Source organism: Phalangium opilio, unplaced genomic scaffold, assembly GCF_054372755.1.
Source record: "Phalangium opilio isolate 3A_F unplaced genomic scaffold, DU_Popi_V2 ptg000362l_1, whole genome shotgun sequence".
NCBI classification, from domain to species: Eukaryota; Metazoa; Arthropoda; class Arachnida; order Opiliones; family Phalangiidae; genus Phalangium; species Phalangium opilio.
This window is the reverse complement of record NW_028324231.1, coordinates 127,262-144,074: the sequence shown is the minus strand read 5'-3', so window position 1 is coordinate 144,074 and position 16,813 is coordinate 127,262. Positions and strand designations below refer to the sequence as shown.

At 38.7% G+C, this 16,813-nt stretch overlaps 2 protein-coding genes across 4 annotated transcripts; one reads left to right on the top strand and one right to left on the bottom strand.

Annotated features, from left to right (window-relative positions):
- Positions 1–8,831: 8,831 nt before the first annotated feature.
- Positions 8,832–14,623, bottom strand: LOC149597289 (uncharacterized). Of its 2 annotated transcripts, none has more exons than XM_089860961.1 (14): positions 14,477–14,623; positions 13,884–14,075; positions 12,560–12,995; positions 12,174–12,474; positions 11,954–12,095; positions 11,761–11,889; positions 11,597–11,686; positions 11,412–11,525; positions 10,353–10,873; positions 10,175–10,289; positions 10,002–10,087; positions 9,743–9,917; positions 9,594–9,682; positions 8,832–9,516 (listed from the first exon to the last, which is right to left on the bottom strand). In XM_089860961.1, exons 1-14 carry the CDS (start codon positions 14,501–14,503, stop codon positions 8,994–8,996), a joined length of 2,940 nt encoding a protein of 979 aa, XP_089717087.1. In that variant the 5' UTR covers positions 14,504–14,623; the 3' UTR covers positions 8,832–8,993. The 2 variants fall into 2 exon arrangements, with proteins under 2 accessions (XP_089717087.1, XP_089717088.1); XM_089860962.1 differs by having other exon boundaries at positions 9,594–9,679.
- Positions 14,624–14,641: 18 nt separating this feature from the next.
- On the top strand, positions 14,642–16,762 carry LOC149597288 (uncharacterized). 2 transcript variants are annotated; one of them, XM_089860968.1, is made up of 2 exons: positions 14,642–15,016; positions 15,217–16,762. In XM_089860968.1, exon 2 carries the CDS (start codon positions 15,230–15,232, stop codon positions 16,760–16,762), a length of 1,533 nt encoding a protein of 510 aa, XP_089717094.1. In that variant the 5' UTR covers positions 14,642–15,016; positions 15,217–15,229. The 2 variants fall into 2 exon arrangements, with proteins under 2 accessions (XP_089717094.1, XP_089717093.1); XM_089860967.1 differs by having other exon boundaries at positions 14,996–15,127.
- Positions 16,763–16,813: the final 51 nt, after the last annotated feature.

Here is a 16,813-nt window from a genome sequence, read left to right as displayed (position 1 = left end):
TACACCTTCTTTACTTTCGACTGCGCCAAGACGCTTTTCGTACACCCTGAACTCGGGTACGTTGTTCGTGGCTTTGGCGGTTGCTTCGCATCCTTGCGACTTGCACGACCAATAAGCAATTGCAGGTCCCACCTTTTTCGTCACGTGGAATATATGGTTGAGGATCATCAACCACATGACGGGTTTTGGCGAGCTGATATTCCATATCTAAAATGAAAGCCTTGTAACAAGGATTAAGTTACCTTCATTTGCCTCGGGTCAGTGGGTCAGTCGTGTTAGAATTTTGTAAGGAAATTCAGCGATTTATAATGGTCATTTAGCAGGCATCAAAAATGGTATCAAATTTGAAATCACAGGATAATTATTAGGGAGGGAGAGGGGTCTTTGGGACCGTCCATAAACTTCGTCACGCAAAAAAATGACATTTTCTGACCCCCCGTCCCCCCTGATCACACTTGGTCACGTTTTCTAAGACCCCTCCCCTGAAAACCACGTCACATTTATTTAACCCCCCCCCCCTGAAAACCACATCACATTTATTTAACCCCCCCCCCCCCGCCCAACGGACTATTATTTGTCTTAATTTACCAATTTAATTTAATTTAAAAAGAGATTCTTTCTTCTTTTCCACTTGGAAATTCTTTGCTCGACTTGAAAGTCAAAGTTCATTTCCGTTTTTAGCTTTTATCAGAAGTATATAATACTTCTCTTCGAGAGAAGTATACCACAAAGCGGGGTATGTGTAACGTCATTCTTCCCAACATCGGAACATTTAGAGCAAGGTTACTAAACCGAATCACATACGCGATAAATAGTTCCCTCATCATTTCTCTATTAGCGCTTAAATATTTGGCAAAACGCGTTTGCGGATTTTTGTCCTTCGTCAAGACAAGGTTTGTGGGTTGATTGCTGGGTATTTAACGTCAAAAAATTATAGAATTCATCTTACGGTGCGATGCCCATTTGTAGTTTGATGAGCGGGAAAGCAAACTTAAAGGGTGAACCTGGGAAGAATGACGTTACATAACTGAAGTATTAAGAGGATACAGAGTGTCATCCTTCTTCTATTATCCCCTTCTGCTTTTATGAATATCGTTTGCCACTGATTGAGCTTTAGAACTATGTGCTTTTTTATAACCATCCAAAATATTTCCAAAAAGCTTAGTTAAAGGGAGGGTGAAGAAGAAAATCAAGTCATTTTTTATCGATTCTTCTACTAATTATAAGAGCAGTCTGCAATGGTCAAACATTCAGGAAATACCAGCTCCGAATGATTTTAAAATTCAAATTAGGTTCAGGTTTTAAGGATAATTTGAAACAAGGACTTCCGACCAATCGCGCAACGCCCTGCCTTTTTGTTAACAAAATTCTCGTGGCACGCTCCATGTCTCGCGCCACGATTGTCACGTCGCGCGCCTAATTTCATTAAATCTCGTGATAAATTTCAATCGACACGGAGCATGCGTGCCACGAGAATTTTGTTAACAAGAAGGCAGGGCGTTACGCGATTGGTCGGAGGGGCTTATTTTAAAATTATCCTTAAAATCTGAACCTAATTTGAATTTTAAAATCATCCGGAGCTGGTATCTCCTGGATGTTTCACTAGGCAGGCTGACCCACTGACCCGAGGCAAATGAAGGTAACTTAATCCTTGTTACAAGGCTTTCATTTTAGATATGGAATATCAGCTCGCTAAAACCCGTCATGTGGTTGATGATCCTCAACCATATATTCCACGTGACGAAAAAGGTGGAACCTGCAATTGCTTATTGGTCGTGCAAGTCGCAAGGATGCAAAGCAACCGCCAAAGCCACGAACAACGTACCCAAGTTCAGGGTGTACGAAAAGCGTCCTGGCGCAGTCGAAAGTAAAGAAGGTGTAATTGTTTGCGGGGAACCAACTACCATTATGGCGCCAGAGGGCTTTGCAATCCCAGGAATTGAGGTTTACTTGGGAGTTGACGGAGGGGGTGTGGGGGTCAAGTCAACTCCGGCGGACACGGGGCAGTCGGCACCTATAGGGTAGGATCGCCGACATGTGTCTTATTCCCTCAAACCATGCCGCCCAGTAGCTTGGCTTACAGGAGTGCGCTACACTCCCGGCAAGTTTGTAGTGTTGTACTAATCAATTTAAGTTTACTTTTCGGTTATTTTTTTTTACTTAAGCGAAAGCGCAAGAGGTGGCACTAAAAACGTATCTCCAGTAGAAGCAGAGTTACGAGCCTGCAAAGTAAAGTCTAACTCATTTCCTATGGAGGGGTTTGTTTCTTTACGTTTTGCTGAAGTACTCGGCCCCTGTTTGTCGTAGCCCAAAGTTTTTAGTACGGTTAGATGGGGGAAAAATTTGACTATAACATATCCTAAGGACATCCCCGTATCTCTAGTAGAAACAGAGTTACGAGCCTGCAAAGTTTATATTCAAAAATCAAAAGTAACCTTCTCAGAATAAGTAAGACAATAAATAAGTTGACGATGATATTGAGGTAGCCTCAAGTTTAAAGTATCCTTGTATGGGGAGCAAAGAGTACTATAACATATCCAAAGGAGATCCCCGTATCTCTAGTAGAACGAGAGTTATGAGCCTCCAAAGTTCAGTGTTAAAATCATAAGTACTACCATGAAGTAGCAGCACTTATTTTAAAATCAATTCTCATAAGTACTATAATAACAATAAGTGAGACGATACCATACGTTGACGAACATTTTGCTTAATATCTCGGCCCCTGTTTGTCGTAGCCCTATGTTCTTAGTATGGTTGGATGGGGGACAAATTGGACTATAACATACTCAAAGGACATCCCCCTTTGTCTATAGTAGAACCTGAGTTAAGAGCCTCTAAAGTTGGGTGTGACGCTATTTTTATGGCATGTTTTTGAATATTTCGCTTAATTTCTCGGCCCCTGTTTGACGCAACCCCAAACCTTTGGTATAGTAGGATGGGGGACAAATTGGACTATAACATACTCAAAGGACATCCCCGTATCTCCAGTAGAAACAGAGTTACGAGCCTGCAAAGTATAGTCTAATGCATTTCCTATGGAGGCGTTTGTTTGTTCACGTTTTGCTTAATTACTTGGCCCTGTATTTTCGATCAAATATAAGACAATAACTGTAGTGTAGTGGTTATCACTTCCGCCTCACTCCCGGAAGGCCACAGGTTCGAGACCGCGAAGTTTTTTTTTATCCTGGAATAAATAAACTGGTTCATGACCACTGACCAGGCCGCGTCGTCTGCTAAATTGAAGATGTGGATAATTACAATATATTACCTAATGTCTGGACTCTGGAAACCCTTGAATTTTCTTAGTGGTCCTGTGGACCACTGACCCCCCTCCGATTTAATTTTTAAACTGGTCCAGGCAATTTTTAAACTGGTCATTTGCCCTGTGCCACCGCCTTATTTCCCAGGCTGGTTTGTTGTGTCCCCGTCAATTTCAAAACCTTTCGAGAAGCGTGGTTACTTGGGCGTGATTTTGAAAACCGATTTCATTGTGTAAATAATGGATTAGTGGTTCGCTATTAAAATAATTACTAGGCCTAATTAATTAATTATTTTCCGCTAAATAGTGAAATTCAAGTTAGACTCGTTGGTAATCGAAGATGACGAATCTACACTGATTGTATGGGTGCAGGTTTATCAAAAGCAAATAGAGTTAAACATGCCATAGAAATAGCGTCACACCCAACTTTAGAGCCTCGTAACTCTGGTTCTACTAGAGATACGGGGATGTCCTTTGAGTATGTTATAGTCCAATTTGTCCCCAATCCAACCACACTAAAAACGTAGGGCTACGACAAACAGGGGCCGAGATATTAAGCAAAATGTTCGTCAACGTATGGTATCGTCTCACTTATTGTTATTATGTTACTTATGATTTTAACACTGAACTTTGTAGGCTCATAACTCTCGTTCTATTAGAGATACGGGGATCTCCTTTGGATATGTTATAGTCCTCTTTGCTCCCCATACAAGGATACTTTAAACTTGAGGCTACCTCAATATCGTCGTCAACTTATTTTTTGTCTAACTTATTGTTAGGAGGTTACTTTTGATTTTTGAAAATAAACTTTGCAGGCTCGTAACTCTTTTTCTAGTAGAAATACGCGGATGTCCTTTGAGTATGTTATAGCCCAATTTGTCCCCCATCTAACCATACTAAAAACTTTGGGCTACGACAAACTGGGGCCGAGTACTTAAGCAAAACGTAAAGAAACAAACCCCTCCATAGGAAATGCATTAAACTAAATTTTGGAGGCTCGGAACTCTGGTTCTACCAGAGATACGGGGATGTAAATAATGTGACTAGTGATGCCACGAATATTCGGTTACTATTCGGTATTCGGCCTATTCGGCCATTTTTTTCGTATTCGGTATTCGGCCGAATATTTCGTAATATTCGGCCGAATACCGAATCTCCAATCATGAAAGAAAAAACGGAAAAATTATTTATTTCAATAACAATTTTTACTTTAATATTTATAATCTACCAGTGGTAAGTTGTGATGAATAAAAAAAAGCATATAGTGACACGATCTACTCGCAAATGAACCAAAAACCTAAAGACGCTATAGACGGGTCCTATAGTGTTAAAGAGAGCGCGTTGAAAAATCGTAACTTCCCCCTTTTCATTCCCTCCTTCCCGAGTTTATCACCAACGTTGAAAGCTTCCGCGCAGGCGCGCTGTAGCAGGGGCGGTAGAGAGCGGATCTAAACAGTGTATCCCTCTCTCTGCCAGTGTTGTTCTTGGTAGTACAAATGTACTTTTTTAGTACATTTTCAATTTTCGAGTACGATAAATACATTTTGTATTTTTGGTAGGTTATTTAGTACTTTTTGAAATTTCTAGAATGGGAAGTATTTTTTAATTTTTTTGGGGGACGATTTTGCACTTTTTTGAATAACGACGAGGAAATTAATCTCTCAGTATTTAAAAAAGTTGATTCTTTTTTTTTGGACGAACTTAATCTGGCGGACACCTTGTTTTATTTTTCAACTCACTTCCTTTTTTAAAAAAAATAAGTCTCTGGCAAAAAAGCCAAAAGGAAAAATGAGCCAATCACCCATCGTTCTTTTGTACCCTTTGAACACTTTCCCTGGAATTGTTTTTTTGCAGAGTGGCGCGAAACTTGAGTGGGGGTCCGGGGGAAACGACTAAACGTGTTACTGCTATCGGAGTAGAGAGGTTAAGCATTCCTTAACGCTTTCGACTTTTGATGTTCCCGTTTTCTAAGTGACTACAAGATATAATATAGAATTTCACTGAGCCTTAGCTTTGACCTTTTACACTATAACATCTGAACATGAACAGAAGTATAAATTATCGTGGTAAATAATGTATATTAAATAATATTATATAAAACAATTAGAATAAAATAAATTATATTCCATAAATTAATATAAAAAATAATCTTATAATTATATTTAAGATATTTTGTATCTTAGATGGCGCGATGGGGGGTGAAAGTTAAAAGTACATTCCCAAAACTGCTAAGAACAACACTGCTCTCTGCTTGCGCGCCAATATTGCGCAGAGCAGTAATCGCGTTACAGCTAGTGCCGAGAGGAGAGGAGATTTTTGCCACGTGACCCTATATTTCGCGTAGCCGTCTGCCTATTCACCTCACCATTCCATACCCTTCTTCTTCAATGATGAGACCTGTCCCATTGCGGTCCGTGCGGGGGATGGACGTATTTCGCGGAACGGGTTACAGCTCATAACCGGTTTCGCGCGAGTTGCACATATCTCACGCCCGAATATTCGGTGGCCGAATATTCGGTGCTTCGGCCGAGAGCATGGCCGAATATTCGGTATTCGGTATTCGGCAAAATCAATATTCGCGGCATCACTAAATGTGACCTTGACACAAATGTTCGGATAATTATAAAGGTCTTTACATATCCCAAGCGAAAAAAAAAACTTCGCGGTTTCGAACCTGTGGCCTTCCGTGAGTGAGGCGGATGTGTTAACCACTACACTACAGATATGTTATTATGGGTGACCGAGAATACAGGGCCGAGTAATTAAGGAAAAAGTAAAGAAACAACTCCTTCCATAGGAATAGCATTAGACCCAACTTTGGAGGCTCGTAACTCTGGTTCTAGTAGAGATAAGGGGATGTCCTTTGAGAATGTTATAGTGCAATTTGTCCCCCATCTGACCATACTAAAAACGTAGGGCTACGACAAACATGGGCCAAGTAATTAAGCAAAACGTAAACGAACAACCCCTCCATAGGAAAAGCGTTTGACCCAATTTTGGAGGCTCGTAACTCTGGTTCTAGTAGTGATACGGGGATGTCCTTTGAGTATGTTATAGCCCAATTTGTCCCCCATCTGACCATACTAAAAACGTAGGGCTACGACAAACATGGGCCAAGTAATTAAGCAAAACGTAAACGAACAACCCCTCCATAGGAAAAGCGTTTGACCCAATTTTGGAGGCTCGTAACTCTGGTTCTAGTAGTGATACGGGGATGTCCTTTGAGTATGTTATAGATCAATTTGTCCCCCATCCAACCATACTATAAACTTAGGGCTACGACAAACAGGGGCCAAGTAATTAAGCAAAACGTAAACAAACAAACCATCCATAGGAATTGCATTAGACCCAACTTTGCGGCCTCGTTACTCTGGGTCTAGTAGAGTTACGGGGATGTAAATAATGTGACCTTGACACAAATGTTCGGATAATTATAAAGGTCTTTACATATCCCAAGCAAAAAAAAAAAAAACTTCGCGGTTTCGAACCTGTAGACTTCCGGGAGTGAGGCGGATGTAATAACCACTGCACTACAGATATGTTCTTATTTTTGATCGAAAATACAGGCCAAATATTTAAGCAAAACGTGAACAAACAAACCCCTCCATAGGAAATGCATTAGACCCAACTTTGCAGGCTCGGAACTCTGGTTCTAGTAGAGATACGGGTATGTCCTTTGAGTATGTTATAGCCCAATTTGCCCCCCATCTAACCATACTAAAAACTTTGGGCTACGACAAACAAGGGCCAGGTACTTAAGCAAACCGTAAAGAAACAAACTCCTCCATAGGAAATGCTTTAGACTATACTTTGCAGGCTCGTAACTCTGTTTCTACTAGAGATACGGGGATGTCGTTTGAGTATGTTATAGCCCAATTTGTCCCCCATCCTACTATACCAAAGGTTTGGGGTTGCGTCATATAGGGGCCGAGAAATTAAGCGAAATATTCAAAAATATGCCATAAAAATAGCGTCACACCCAACTTTAGAGTCTCGTAACTCTGGTTGTTATAGACATAGGGGGATGTCCTCTGAGTATGTTATAGTCCAATTTGTCCCCCATCCAACCATACCAAGAACATAGGGCTACGACAAACAGGGGCCGAGATATTAAGCAAAATGTTCGTCAACGTATGGTATCTTCTCACCTTTATTAGCTATGTTACTTATGATTTTAGCACTGAACTTTGTAGGCTCATAACTCTCGTTCTACTAGAGATACGGGGATCTCCTTTGGATATGTTATAGTACTCTTTGCTCCCCATACAAGGATACTTTAAACTTGAGGCTACCTCAATATCGTCGTCAACTTATTTTTTGTCTCACTTATTGTTAGGAGGTTACTTTTGATTTTTGAAAATAAACTTTGCAGGCTCGTAACTCTTTTTCTAGTAGAAATACGCGGATGTCCTTTGAGTATGTTATAGCCCAATTTGTCCCCCATCTAACCATACTAAAAACTTTGGGCTACGACAAACTGGGGCCGAGTACTTAAGCAAAACGTAAAGAAACAAACCCCTCCATAGGAAATGCATTAAACTAAATTTTGGAGGCTCGGAACTCTGGTTCTACCAGAGATACGGGGATGTAAATAATGTGACCTTGACACAAATGTTCGGATAATTATAAAGGCCCCGATACCCGACAATGACTTTTCCAACAATTCGAAACTACTCGGGTAGTAAAAAATACTCCCCCCATTACCCGTGTCAAGCCGAAACAGGTTGTCGGGTTATTCGCGGGTAGAAAAATAGGAATCAGAGGTCCAGTTTAAAAATAATCGGATTGACGAAATGCCCAGAAACACTGTTTGAAGGTGAAATATGGTTCACATAAGGTGATAGTTTCTTTCCGAGAAAGACTAGAATCACCGCACACAGCGCGACACACCTATATCATCCCCTTGCCAGTATTCTGTGTTGAAATAGGGACTTGGCATTACTACGTCATGAAACGTCGGGCTACCTTAACATAAACATACCAGGAGGAGGGGGCTTATATAGCTTTCATTGTGTAAAAAAACATACCATAATGGCGTTGGGGGCGGAGTTAAGCCCCAATTGCCAAGTCCCTATAACACCTAGAATTGACTTCAATTCAGATATAACTGTAAAAATATTGTACTGAAGGGAATTTTTGAAGGAAGTATCTATTTATTTAACCCTAATTATCCGAAAAACATTTGGGTACCCACCCCGATAACTATTAGTCTTAACTTTTAATACCTGACTATTACCCGACAACCATTTTTCGGCTTAGCCTAATTACCCGAATACCCGACAAAAATTCGGGTACCCGCCCCGATACCCGAAAACAATATTTTTGATTACCCGAACCCGATTCGAAATTGAAAAATCACTACCCGCACACCTCTAATTTTAAGGTGTTTACCAGAGCCCCCCTTCGTGGTTTGATGTACCAAATGAAATCGCTGACCTATCACAGACTTTTTAGGAAAAAACTTTTAAATCCCTGACTTATTCCAATATTTTCCAAATCCCTGACTTATCCGGGATCCATACGAACAGAACACTGTAAGCATAGAATAAAGAAGAGCATGATATAAATGATGTGACTTTATTACGCATTAGACTCTTTTATTTCAAATTGAACACATTTGACATTTCTTGGTCAAACAAAATAAAACATTTATAGAATATATGACCTTCACTTTCATAGCCATAACAATTAAAAGAAAAGAAAAGAAATATATTCCCCCTGAATTTTGTTTTTCTCACGGATGTTTATTTAGTGGGCTGAAGAAACCTTGTGGAAAAGCCACATTGTTATTGAACAATGTTTCGCTTTGAAACGGAGGAGCCCCGTCTTGCTGATAAAGGTACTGTTGCATATACTGCATATTGGGGAAGATCATATTTGGTTGGCTCAACGAGTTAGGATAGAAAATATAAGGATTTGTCACGTTAGCGGATAAAGGAATGCCCGTAAAATTGTTATTGGTAGCTGCCGAGATCATATTTCTCACTTGAGTAGAACTTACGGGAGTTTGGAAGGCAGAAATTGGAGCTGCAGCTTCAACAGACCTTACATTCCTATGACGTTCATTCGAAATATTACTATAAGCTTCATTTTTCAGGGAAAGTTCTTCAATTGATTTAAGGAGTTTTTCACTTTGCGCAGTTTCAATTGTTTGACACAATTCATGGTAATACCGAAACTTTTCAGTGACTGATTGGTATTCCAAATGTGTTTCAAGACTGTAGTCTTCTTCGAAAAGCCGTTTAGCAATTACCTTTCTAAAAATAATTAAAATTCCTCTCAAGATTAATGAAAGTTTGCAAAAATGAGTTAGCATAAACCATGAAAAATATACCTTTCTGCGCTAAGTTTTAGAAATTGCTCTTGAATGAATTCTGGCGTTTCAATTTCATTCTGTTCCTTTGAAGTGTCATTTTTGGTCTGCTGATGGTTTAAAATTAACATTAATTTCGGGGAAAGTTAATTTTTTTACCTTAACCTTACCATCCAGCATGGATCTAACGGGTCGAAATTATCTAAAGCATCTTGTAAGGCTAGCTTTGGTTCTTCACGGTTAGTGTGTACTTTTTCCAGCGCTTTAATACAGCTTTCAAGCGGGACTAACGTTACCACGCAACAATATTGCGTCGACGTATCTTCAAAGCCACGGACTTTATATCTAAATAAAAATAGATTAGAATTTCATTCAAATATTATAGTGAAAATTGAGTAAATAAATAGTAGATAAATGTTTAAGCCATACTGTGCAAGTTCATCAAACAAAGCTGGGCACTCATTTCTCGTGATTCTTATCATTTCAAGATCTTGAAACTTGATCAGTCGGTGAACCTAAGACAATGAAACTTGGATTTAAATTTCAACTAATCATGCAGGGTTTCTATAATTCCGTAACTATAATTTAGGCAAGGCTTTTACCATTTTCAACAATACATTAGATCCATAGATAAAGTGAGAAATGTCGCCAGATGTCAAAAATAATTTAGAATTGTAATTTATGAAATGGCCGTTACAATTCATCGGAAGTTTGACTCTGCAATGCAAATTTATTTTGAGAAGGAAATACTGAATAACGCGATTTAACATTACAACATACTTTTTGACGTATCTTCTTGAGGTAACGCAAGACGACGCTTCTTGAGAATCTCCGTTTATGGCATTCATAGTGGGATTGGTCAAATTTTGTTGCGCTGTTGTCTTGTGGGACGCCTCGGGTTCTACTATTTGAGTTATTGGTTCATTAGGAGTTGCGTGACCAATATTTGGTTGAACATTGGCAGTTGGTTGCGAAGATAACGACGGATGTTGAAAAGCAACTCTCGCTACAAACGGGATTTCAGCCTCTTCCGTTTCAGGTTCAGGGGAAGGAGTTCTACAGTCTAAGAAATCCGACGCTTGCTTCTCCCTTAAAACCTTTTCCGACAATTTTTCAAGTATACTTTTATCAAAACCAGGAGTGTATTTTGATATTCTATTTGATTGAGTTTCCTCCTCCAATGTAGAATAGTGGTTGATAATAGGCTGTTGAACAAATGGAACATTCTCCGCAGTTGGATTTTCATAACTTTCAACTTGATATTCACTGTTTTCGCTGTTGTAGAGAGAACGTAGCTCTTCCTGCGTAGACAAATTCACAAAATTAAGTTTTGAGACATCATTAATTGCTAATGGAAGTGGCTAGTATCAGAAGTATATAATACTTCTCTTCGAGAGAAGTGTACCATAAAGCGGGGTAAGTGTAACGTCATTCTTCCCAACATCATTTTACATTTGGGGAAAGGTTACTAAACCAAATCACATACGCGATAAATAATTCCCTCATCATTACTCTATTAGCGCTTAAGTATTTGCCAAGGCGCATGCATGCACTTGTGCATTTTTATCCGACGACAAGACAATCAAGGTTTGTCGGTTGATTTCTGAGCATTTAGTAGCAAACGGTTATAGAATTCACCCTAGCACGTTGCCATGCCCATCTGAAGTTTTATGAGCAGGAGAGCAAACCAAAAGGGTGCATGAGCCTGGGAAGAATCATGTTACATAACTAAAGTATTAAGAGGATACAGAGGGTCATCCTTCTTTTCTATTATCCCCTTCTGCTAGTATTAATATGAACACAGTTATACTAACAATGTAAGTTAACTTAACAACTTACTAATTCATTGTCGTTTGGTTCCGCGAAACCTTCATCGACTAAAACGTCATTGACACAAAGGTCATAACCATTATCATCATTAACGTGTAATTCAAGGGATATTCCTTTCTCATACTAGAAATATAATAAAATGCTAAGTATTTTTGGGAAAAAGACGTTTTTCAGGACTTTGTTTTTAAAATTACATCGTAAGTTATTGCTTTGCATTGCAATTTCCTCTCTTTAGTTAATTCCAGAAGACGATAACCAGAATCAAGATTCCATAAATCAAGTGACTAATAAAATAAAAAAATAAATTGCGGGAAAGGTTAAGAACTTGGGATAAAAATTTAATTTTGAAAAAACTTACATCGACAGGTTTCAAGCCAGCTAGTCTGGCTCTAATTGCTTGAGAATTGAAATGCATGAATGTTTTCTTGATCAATCGTATTTGTTCTCTTTTCACGCAACATTTTGTGCCATAATCAACGTAGAATACCTTTAAAACAGAAAGCATTAACAGTAAATTGGGTTTAAAACTTGGGAAATAAAATAATAAAAACCTCAACAAGATCTTTATTTGGAAAACCCAGCATTTTAGCTCTATGCCATTCACCGCAGTAAAGCGCAACGCAAGGCATGCGCCTTATAAAGCAGTTATGTGGCACCACATACTCTGTACCACGAGGAAGGGTGTAGGTTTCTCTAAAATAAATTAATCAAATTGTCATTTTTTTAATTAACTAATAATAAAATTCAGATCATTCAATGATGATTTCTTACTCTAATTTATCCATAAGTACATCCAAGGTCCCTGTCATTTCAATTCCTACAATCTGTATGTAGAACAAGCCAGGACTTGTGACATCACTAGTGACAACTTCAAAGTATTTATCAAAATGACGGTCGTCCAGTGTCTGTTGTTCGTAACGATCCTCAATAGTGGCAGCATCCTCGGGAATATTTGGTAAAGATGGCTGCTGCGTTAAGGGCTGTCCTGGAGAGGGTACCTTATACTGTCGCTTAGGCAAACTATGTTGTTGTTCTCCTTCTTGAATCAACGAAATCTTCTTTGTTCCACTCTCTGGAAAAAAAAGATGAGGTTAAATTTAACAACTGTCAAAGATTAGCCCTTTTACCACCGGGACCAATGTCAAAAGATTACGTACCTTCAAAGATGTTAAAAGTGTCAGCTACGGAAGAATTCAATTCTTTTATAAAACTTTCGACGTTGAAATAACCCAAAGTTAAATAAGGCAACTCGACTTTAAAATTTAACTTATAATCTTCTTCGAGGCTTGGAAAACTTATGCCCTCTGGTTGAATTAACAGAATTCGCTTGATGTTTTTAACTAAATTCTCAGGAATGTCCTTCTTTCTATTGAGTTCTTTAACAAAGGAGGCTTCTTGCCGAGAGTCGTAAATGATAAAATTCTCATTGGGATTTTCGGAATGAATGAGTCCAAAGATTTCTGGGAATTGTTCAATAAGCTCCATTATATCAAGGTATCCAATTCCCTGTAGATCTAAAGGCTGTTGATGTATTCTTTCATACTCTTGAGCAAAATCGTCAACGCTTAAACCCCTTTTATGATGTTCTAGCACCTGAAATTATCATTTTTATTTTTACACAGTATTTTAATTCTGGCAAAATTTAAGAAAGGGCCCAAGCGCCTGTCCCTGTGCCGGACGCGTACACGATCTCCGTACACGATTTGGAGAGAGAGAGAAGCTCGGAGAGAAACGAATGAAAGCGCAACGTAGACAGGGAACTGCGTGCCTGCCTGGTATATAGGTATAAGAAGGGAGAGGGGGCGTCCCGCTCAGAGAGGAGAGAGAGGAAAGAAAGGTAGTTTAAATTTCGCGGGCTTTTTGAGTGAAGGAAAGAAGATGATAATTTTCGCGCACTTTGAGCGCGTGATACATCAGATTATGCTGGATGGTTAGGTTCGGTTAGTTTCATTCAAAATATTTGAAATGTGACGTTATTTGAAAATAACGATTGTGTTTCAGAAATGTTTTTTAGTTGTACGATTTAATTTAATAATACCTTAGGGAGATCAACTATATGGGGGGGATACGTGAGCCGTGTAAAATTAGAATTAAGGCCCAGGCCCAGCCCTTGGGCCATCTTGTTTTTCCTTATTTTTTAAACAAGGAATTCTTAAACGTCCCACCAATTTTTGTTATTAAACTTAGTTTAATCCTAATTTAATTCCTAATAGGAAAAATAAAAATAGGAACTTTTTTCCGGAATTATATTATTTTATAGGAGAAAAAACTATTTGATGCTAACTATGCGAAAACTTAATTCTAAGTCTAAAATATAGGAAATTATAGGTCCTTTCATGAAGTTATAGGATAATAATAATATAGAAGGACCTTTCATGAAATTATATAGGATAATGTAGGAAAAGTTCAAAAATATAGGATTTTATAGGAATTATATAGGACCACTGGTCTCCCTGTAACTTAACTACCATTGATATTTACCATCCTCATTTTTCGCTTCAGTGTTTTGTTTAAATTGACACTATCCATTTCATGTGATTCAACAGTGTAGTAGTTTGACGATGTTGCACCTTCTAATGGATACTTCTGTTGTTCTTGGCAAGTTTGATTAGTATTTGAGGCACTAGTGTGTTGGATAAACTTTGCTGTTGCTGTTCTCTTTGGCTTTGGCTCCTAAACAAAAAATAAAAAGACTAAGCTCTTTAAGCGTTAAAAAACTTAAAGGAAGGCGCGGCTCCGTTGATACCCCTTAGAGATGGCTTTTCTGCTACACAGTGGCTAAGCTTGCTGAAGGCTAGTTAAGCCAAATGCAGGAACCAATGGGAACTAGTGCATTAGGTCTGATTGGTTCCTGCCTTTGGCAAGGTAAAATTCGTGTGCAGAAGATTAGCCACAATGCTAGGGGTGATCATGGAGCCGCGCTTTCCTTTAAGCAACATGTTGGTGTTAAATCAAGTATGGCGAGGGAATAACGTAGTTAAAATAAACTTTATAAGTAAAAACTAGAGTTTAGTTTCATTAATTCAGAGACATAAATAATTGCGCGAGGTAGAGAGAGAGAGGGGAGTGCTCACGTCTATCACTAAAGCCGAATCAGTCATCAGTGCCGAATCCGATCTGATTTAATTGCATTCTACAGTAGCAGACTATGGTTCGGTTTGGTTCAATCAAGTTCAGTTCAAATTTATCTCGGAGACCTTTTTATACTTATATACAGGGCTCAACCAAGGTTCGTGGAAAAGGCAAAAATTGCTATAATAGGTTGGCTGCTCTGGCGCGTTTTCTCTTCAAGTTTTTACGATTTTTCATTGGCTGTTATTTTTACGTCATCACGAGCCCTCGTTAGCAGACGAATTTTACGATCTACACGGAAAACTATTATAGCGTTTTCCTTTGGGTCCTCGCGGAGCGCTCCCAAGGAGCAATAAAAATGGTAGTAGTAGTTTCCAGCTTCGTTAAAGACCGTTTTTGAAGAACAGGATCTCCTAGTTTTATTCCTCCATGGGAGCGCTCCGCGAGGACCCAAAGGAAAACGCTATTAGAGACTATTAATTTTAGGCTTCCAGCCTGCACCGGGCTCGTAAATTTCGATGCTAGACGCCGGAAAATAATTAGTAAGATAGTAGTATTTTTATTATTTTGTCAAGTGAAGCTTTTGTACGATTGTGAACTGAATGGTTTTAAATAATTACATGAAAGTCAAAACCAACCATGACAAAAATATTGTAAACTTATTTCTTAATATGTGTACAAGATTTTCCTTATTTATAGCAGATAATAAGACTGTTCTTAAAGTATATTTATGTTAATCCAGATTAATCTTTGAAATGCCTGGAACAAGGTGTGGGGTAGCAATATGCAACAACAGTTTAGAAATAACAAAAAGAAATCTGACATCTCAGCACATAAAATACCATAAATTCCCTAAAGACCCCGAAAGAAGAAAGTTATGGATTATAAGGTGTCACAGGGAAGATAAGTTTAATCCAGATACAAGTTTCATTTGTTCTCAACATTTCATAACTGAGGATTATGAAAGAGATTTACGTTCGGAACTCACAGGCATTCCAAGGAAAAATCACAAACAAGTTCTTACGGAATTGGCCGTGCCATCTAGAAATTTGACCAAGCCTATCCATGAATCCAGAACTCTACAACATTTTGAAACTAAAACCCAAGATCGAAAATCTCGATTGAAACGCAGAGAACAAAAGAAAATTGTGGATACTATTCTAACAAGTACCGATGTATGTCCACCTGGAGATGTCTCGGCAAATACCACAGAGATTATTGCTGTTAGCGATAACTCATTTCCATCAACTGCAGCAAATACATCTAACATCACTATTTCAACGTCATGCGACCATGAAAGTGAATTAGCAACATTGAAGAGACTTTATGAAAAATCCGAAAAGGGACGAAAGCTAGCGATTCGACGATATAGCAATTTAAAACACTTATATTTAAAATCAAAACGAAAATTTGTTGATTTGAAACAAACTGTGGCTGTAAACGCTCTATCAACACGTAGTTTAGTAAAAGAGCTTAAAACACTTAAGGCTCAAAAAGCTAAAAAGGACAAACTTGAAGAAAAATGCAAGTTAATTTTAGAGAGTGTCTTCACTGAAAGTCAAATTAAACTTTTAATGGGGAAAAAGAAAGTAGCTTGGGGTCTAGATGATTTAAATAGAGCTTTTGCTTTACGTTACTTTAGTAAACGAGCATATCTTTTTTTGAAAAAAGATTTAAAAATCCCCCTTCCTGGTATTTCAACTTTAAAACAATATGCTTCTAAAATTAACATGTCTGGTGGAATTTTAACTGAGATTTTGAAAATTATGAAAGTAGTGGGCACAATCAAATCTGAATTAGAAAAATTGACTGTGATAACCTACGATGAAATGAAAATCAAATCGCAGTATGAATATGATACAAAGAGAGATCAAGTTGTCGGGAAGCATTCCCAAATGCAGGTTGTGATGGCAAGGGGTTTGTATGCCAATTGGAAGCAACCTGTTTATATTGGCTTCGACCAAAAAATGACTAAGTCACTTCTCTTTGACGTTGTAAAAAGTGTTCACGAGTCAGGATATACAGTAGTCGCTACAGTCTGTGATATGGGTGGTGGAAACCAGGGGCTATGGCGTGAATTGGGGGTTTTTTGTCTGGCCCCTCCTAGTACGCTCCAAAGGCAGGCTCGGTTGACCGAGGTATTTCCGGCTACATTGAAATTGCATAGACCGGAAGTTCATTGGTCAACCCAACCCCCAGACATACCTTCCATTCCTGGAGCGTATATATTTTCTTTGTATGGCCTTTCAATGTTAAAAAGGGGGGTAGAAAACATACAAGGGGATTGACCCCTTCACGTCTCTGTGTACACTCATGATCCCTCAAACCTACAGGGCAGG

Bases quoted from the DNA above. Each gene is read 5' to 3' on its own strand.
- LOC149597289 (XM_089860961.1), bottom strand. From the start codon at position 14,503: ATGACTGATTCGGCTTTAGTGATAGAC. The intron at 10,874-11,411 runs GTAAGTTGTTAA...TTGTCTACGCAG, and splicing joins AACCAAACGACAATGAATTA to GAAGAGCTACGTTCTCTCTA. The intron at 10,290-10,352 runs GTATGTTGTAAT...TTTGCATTGCAG, and splicing joins TCAAGAAGATACGTCAAAAA to AGTCAAACTTCCGATGAATT.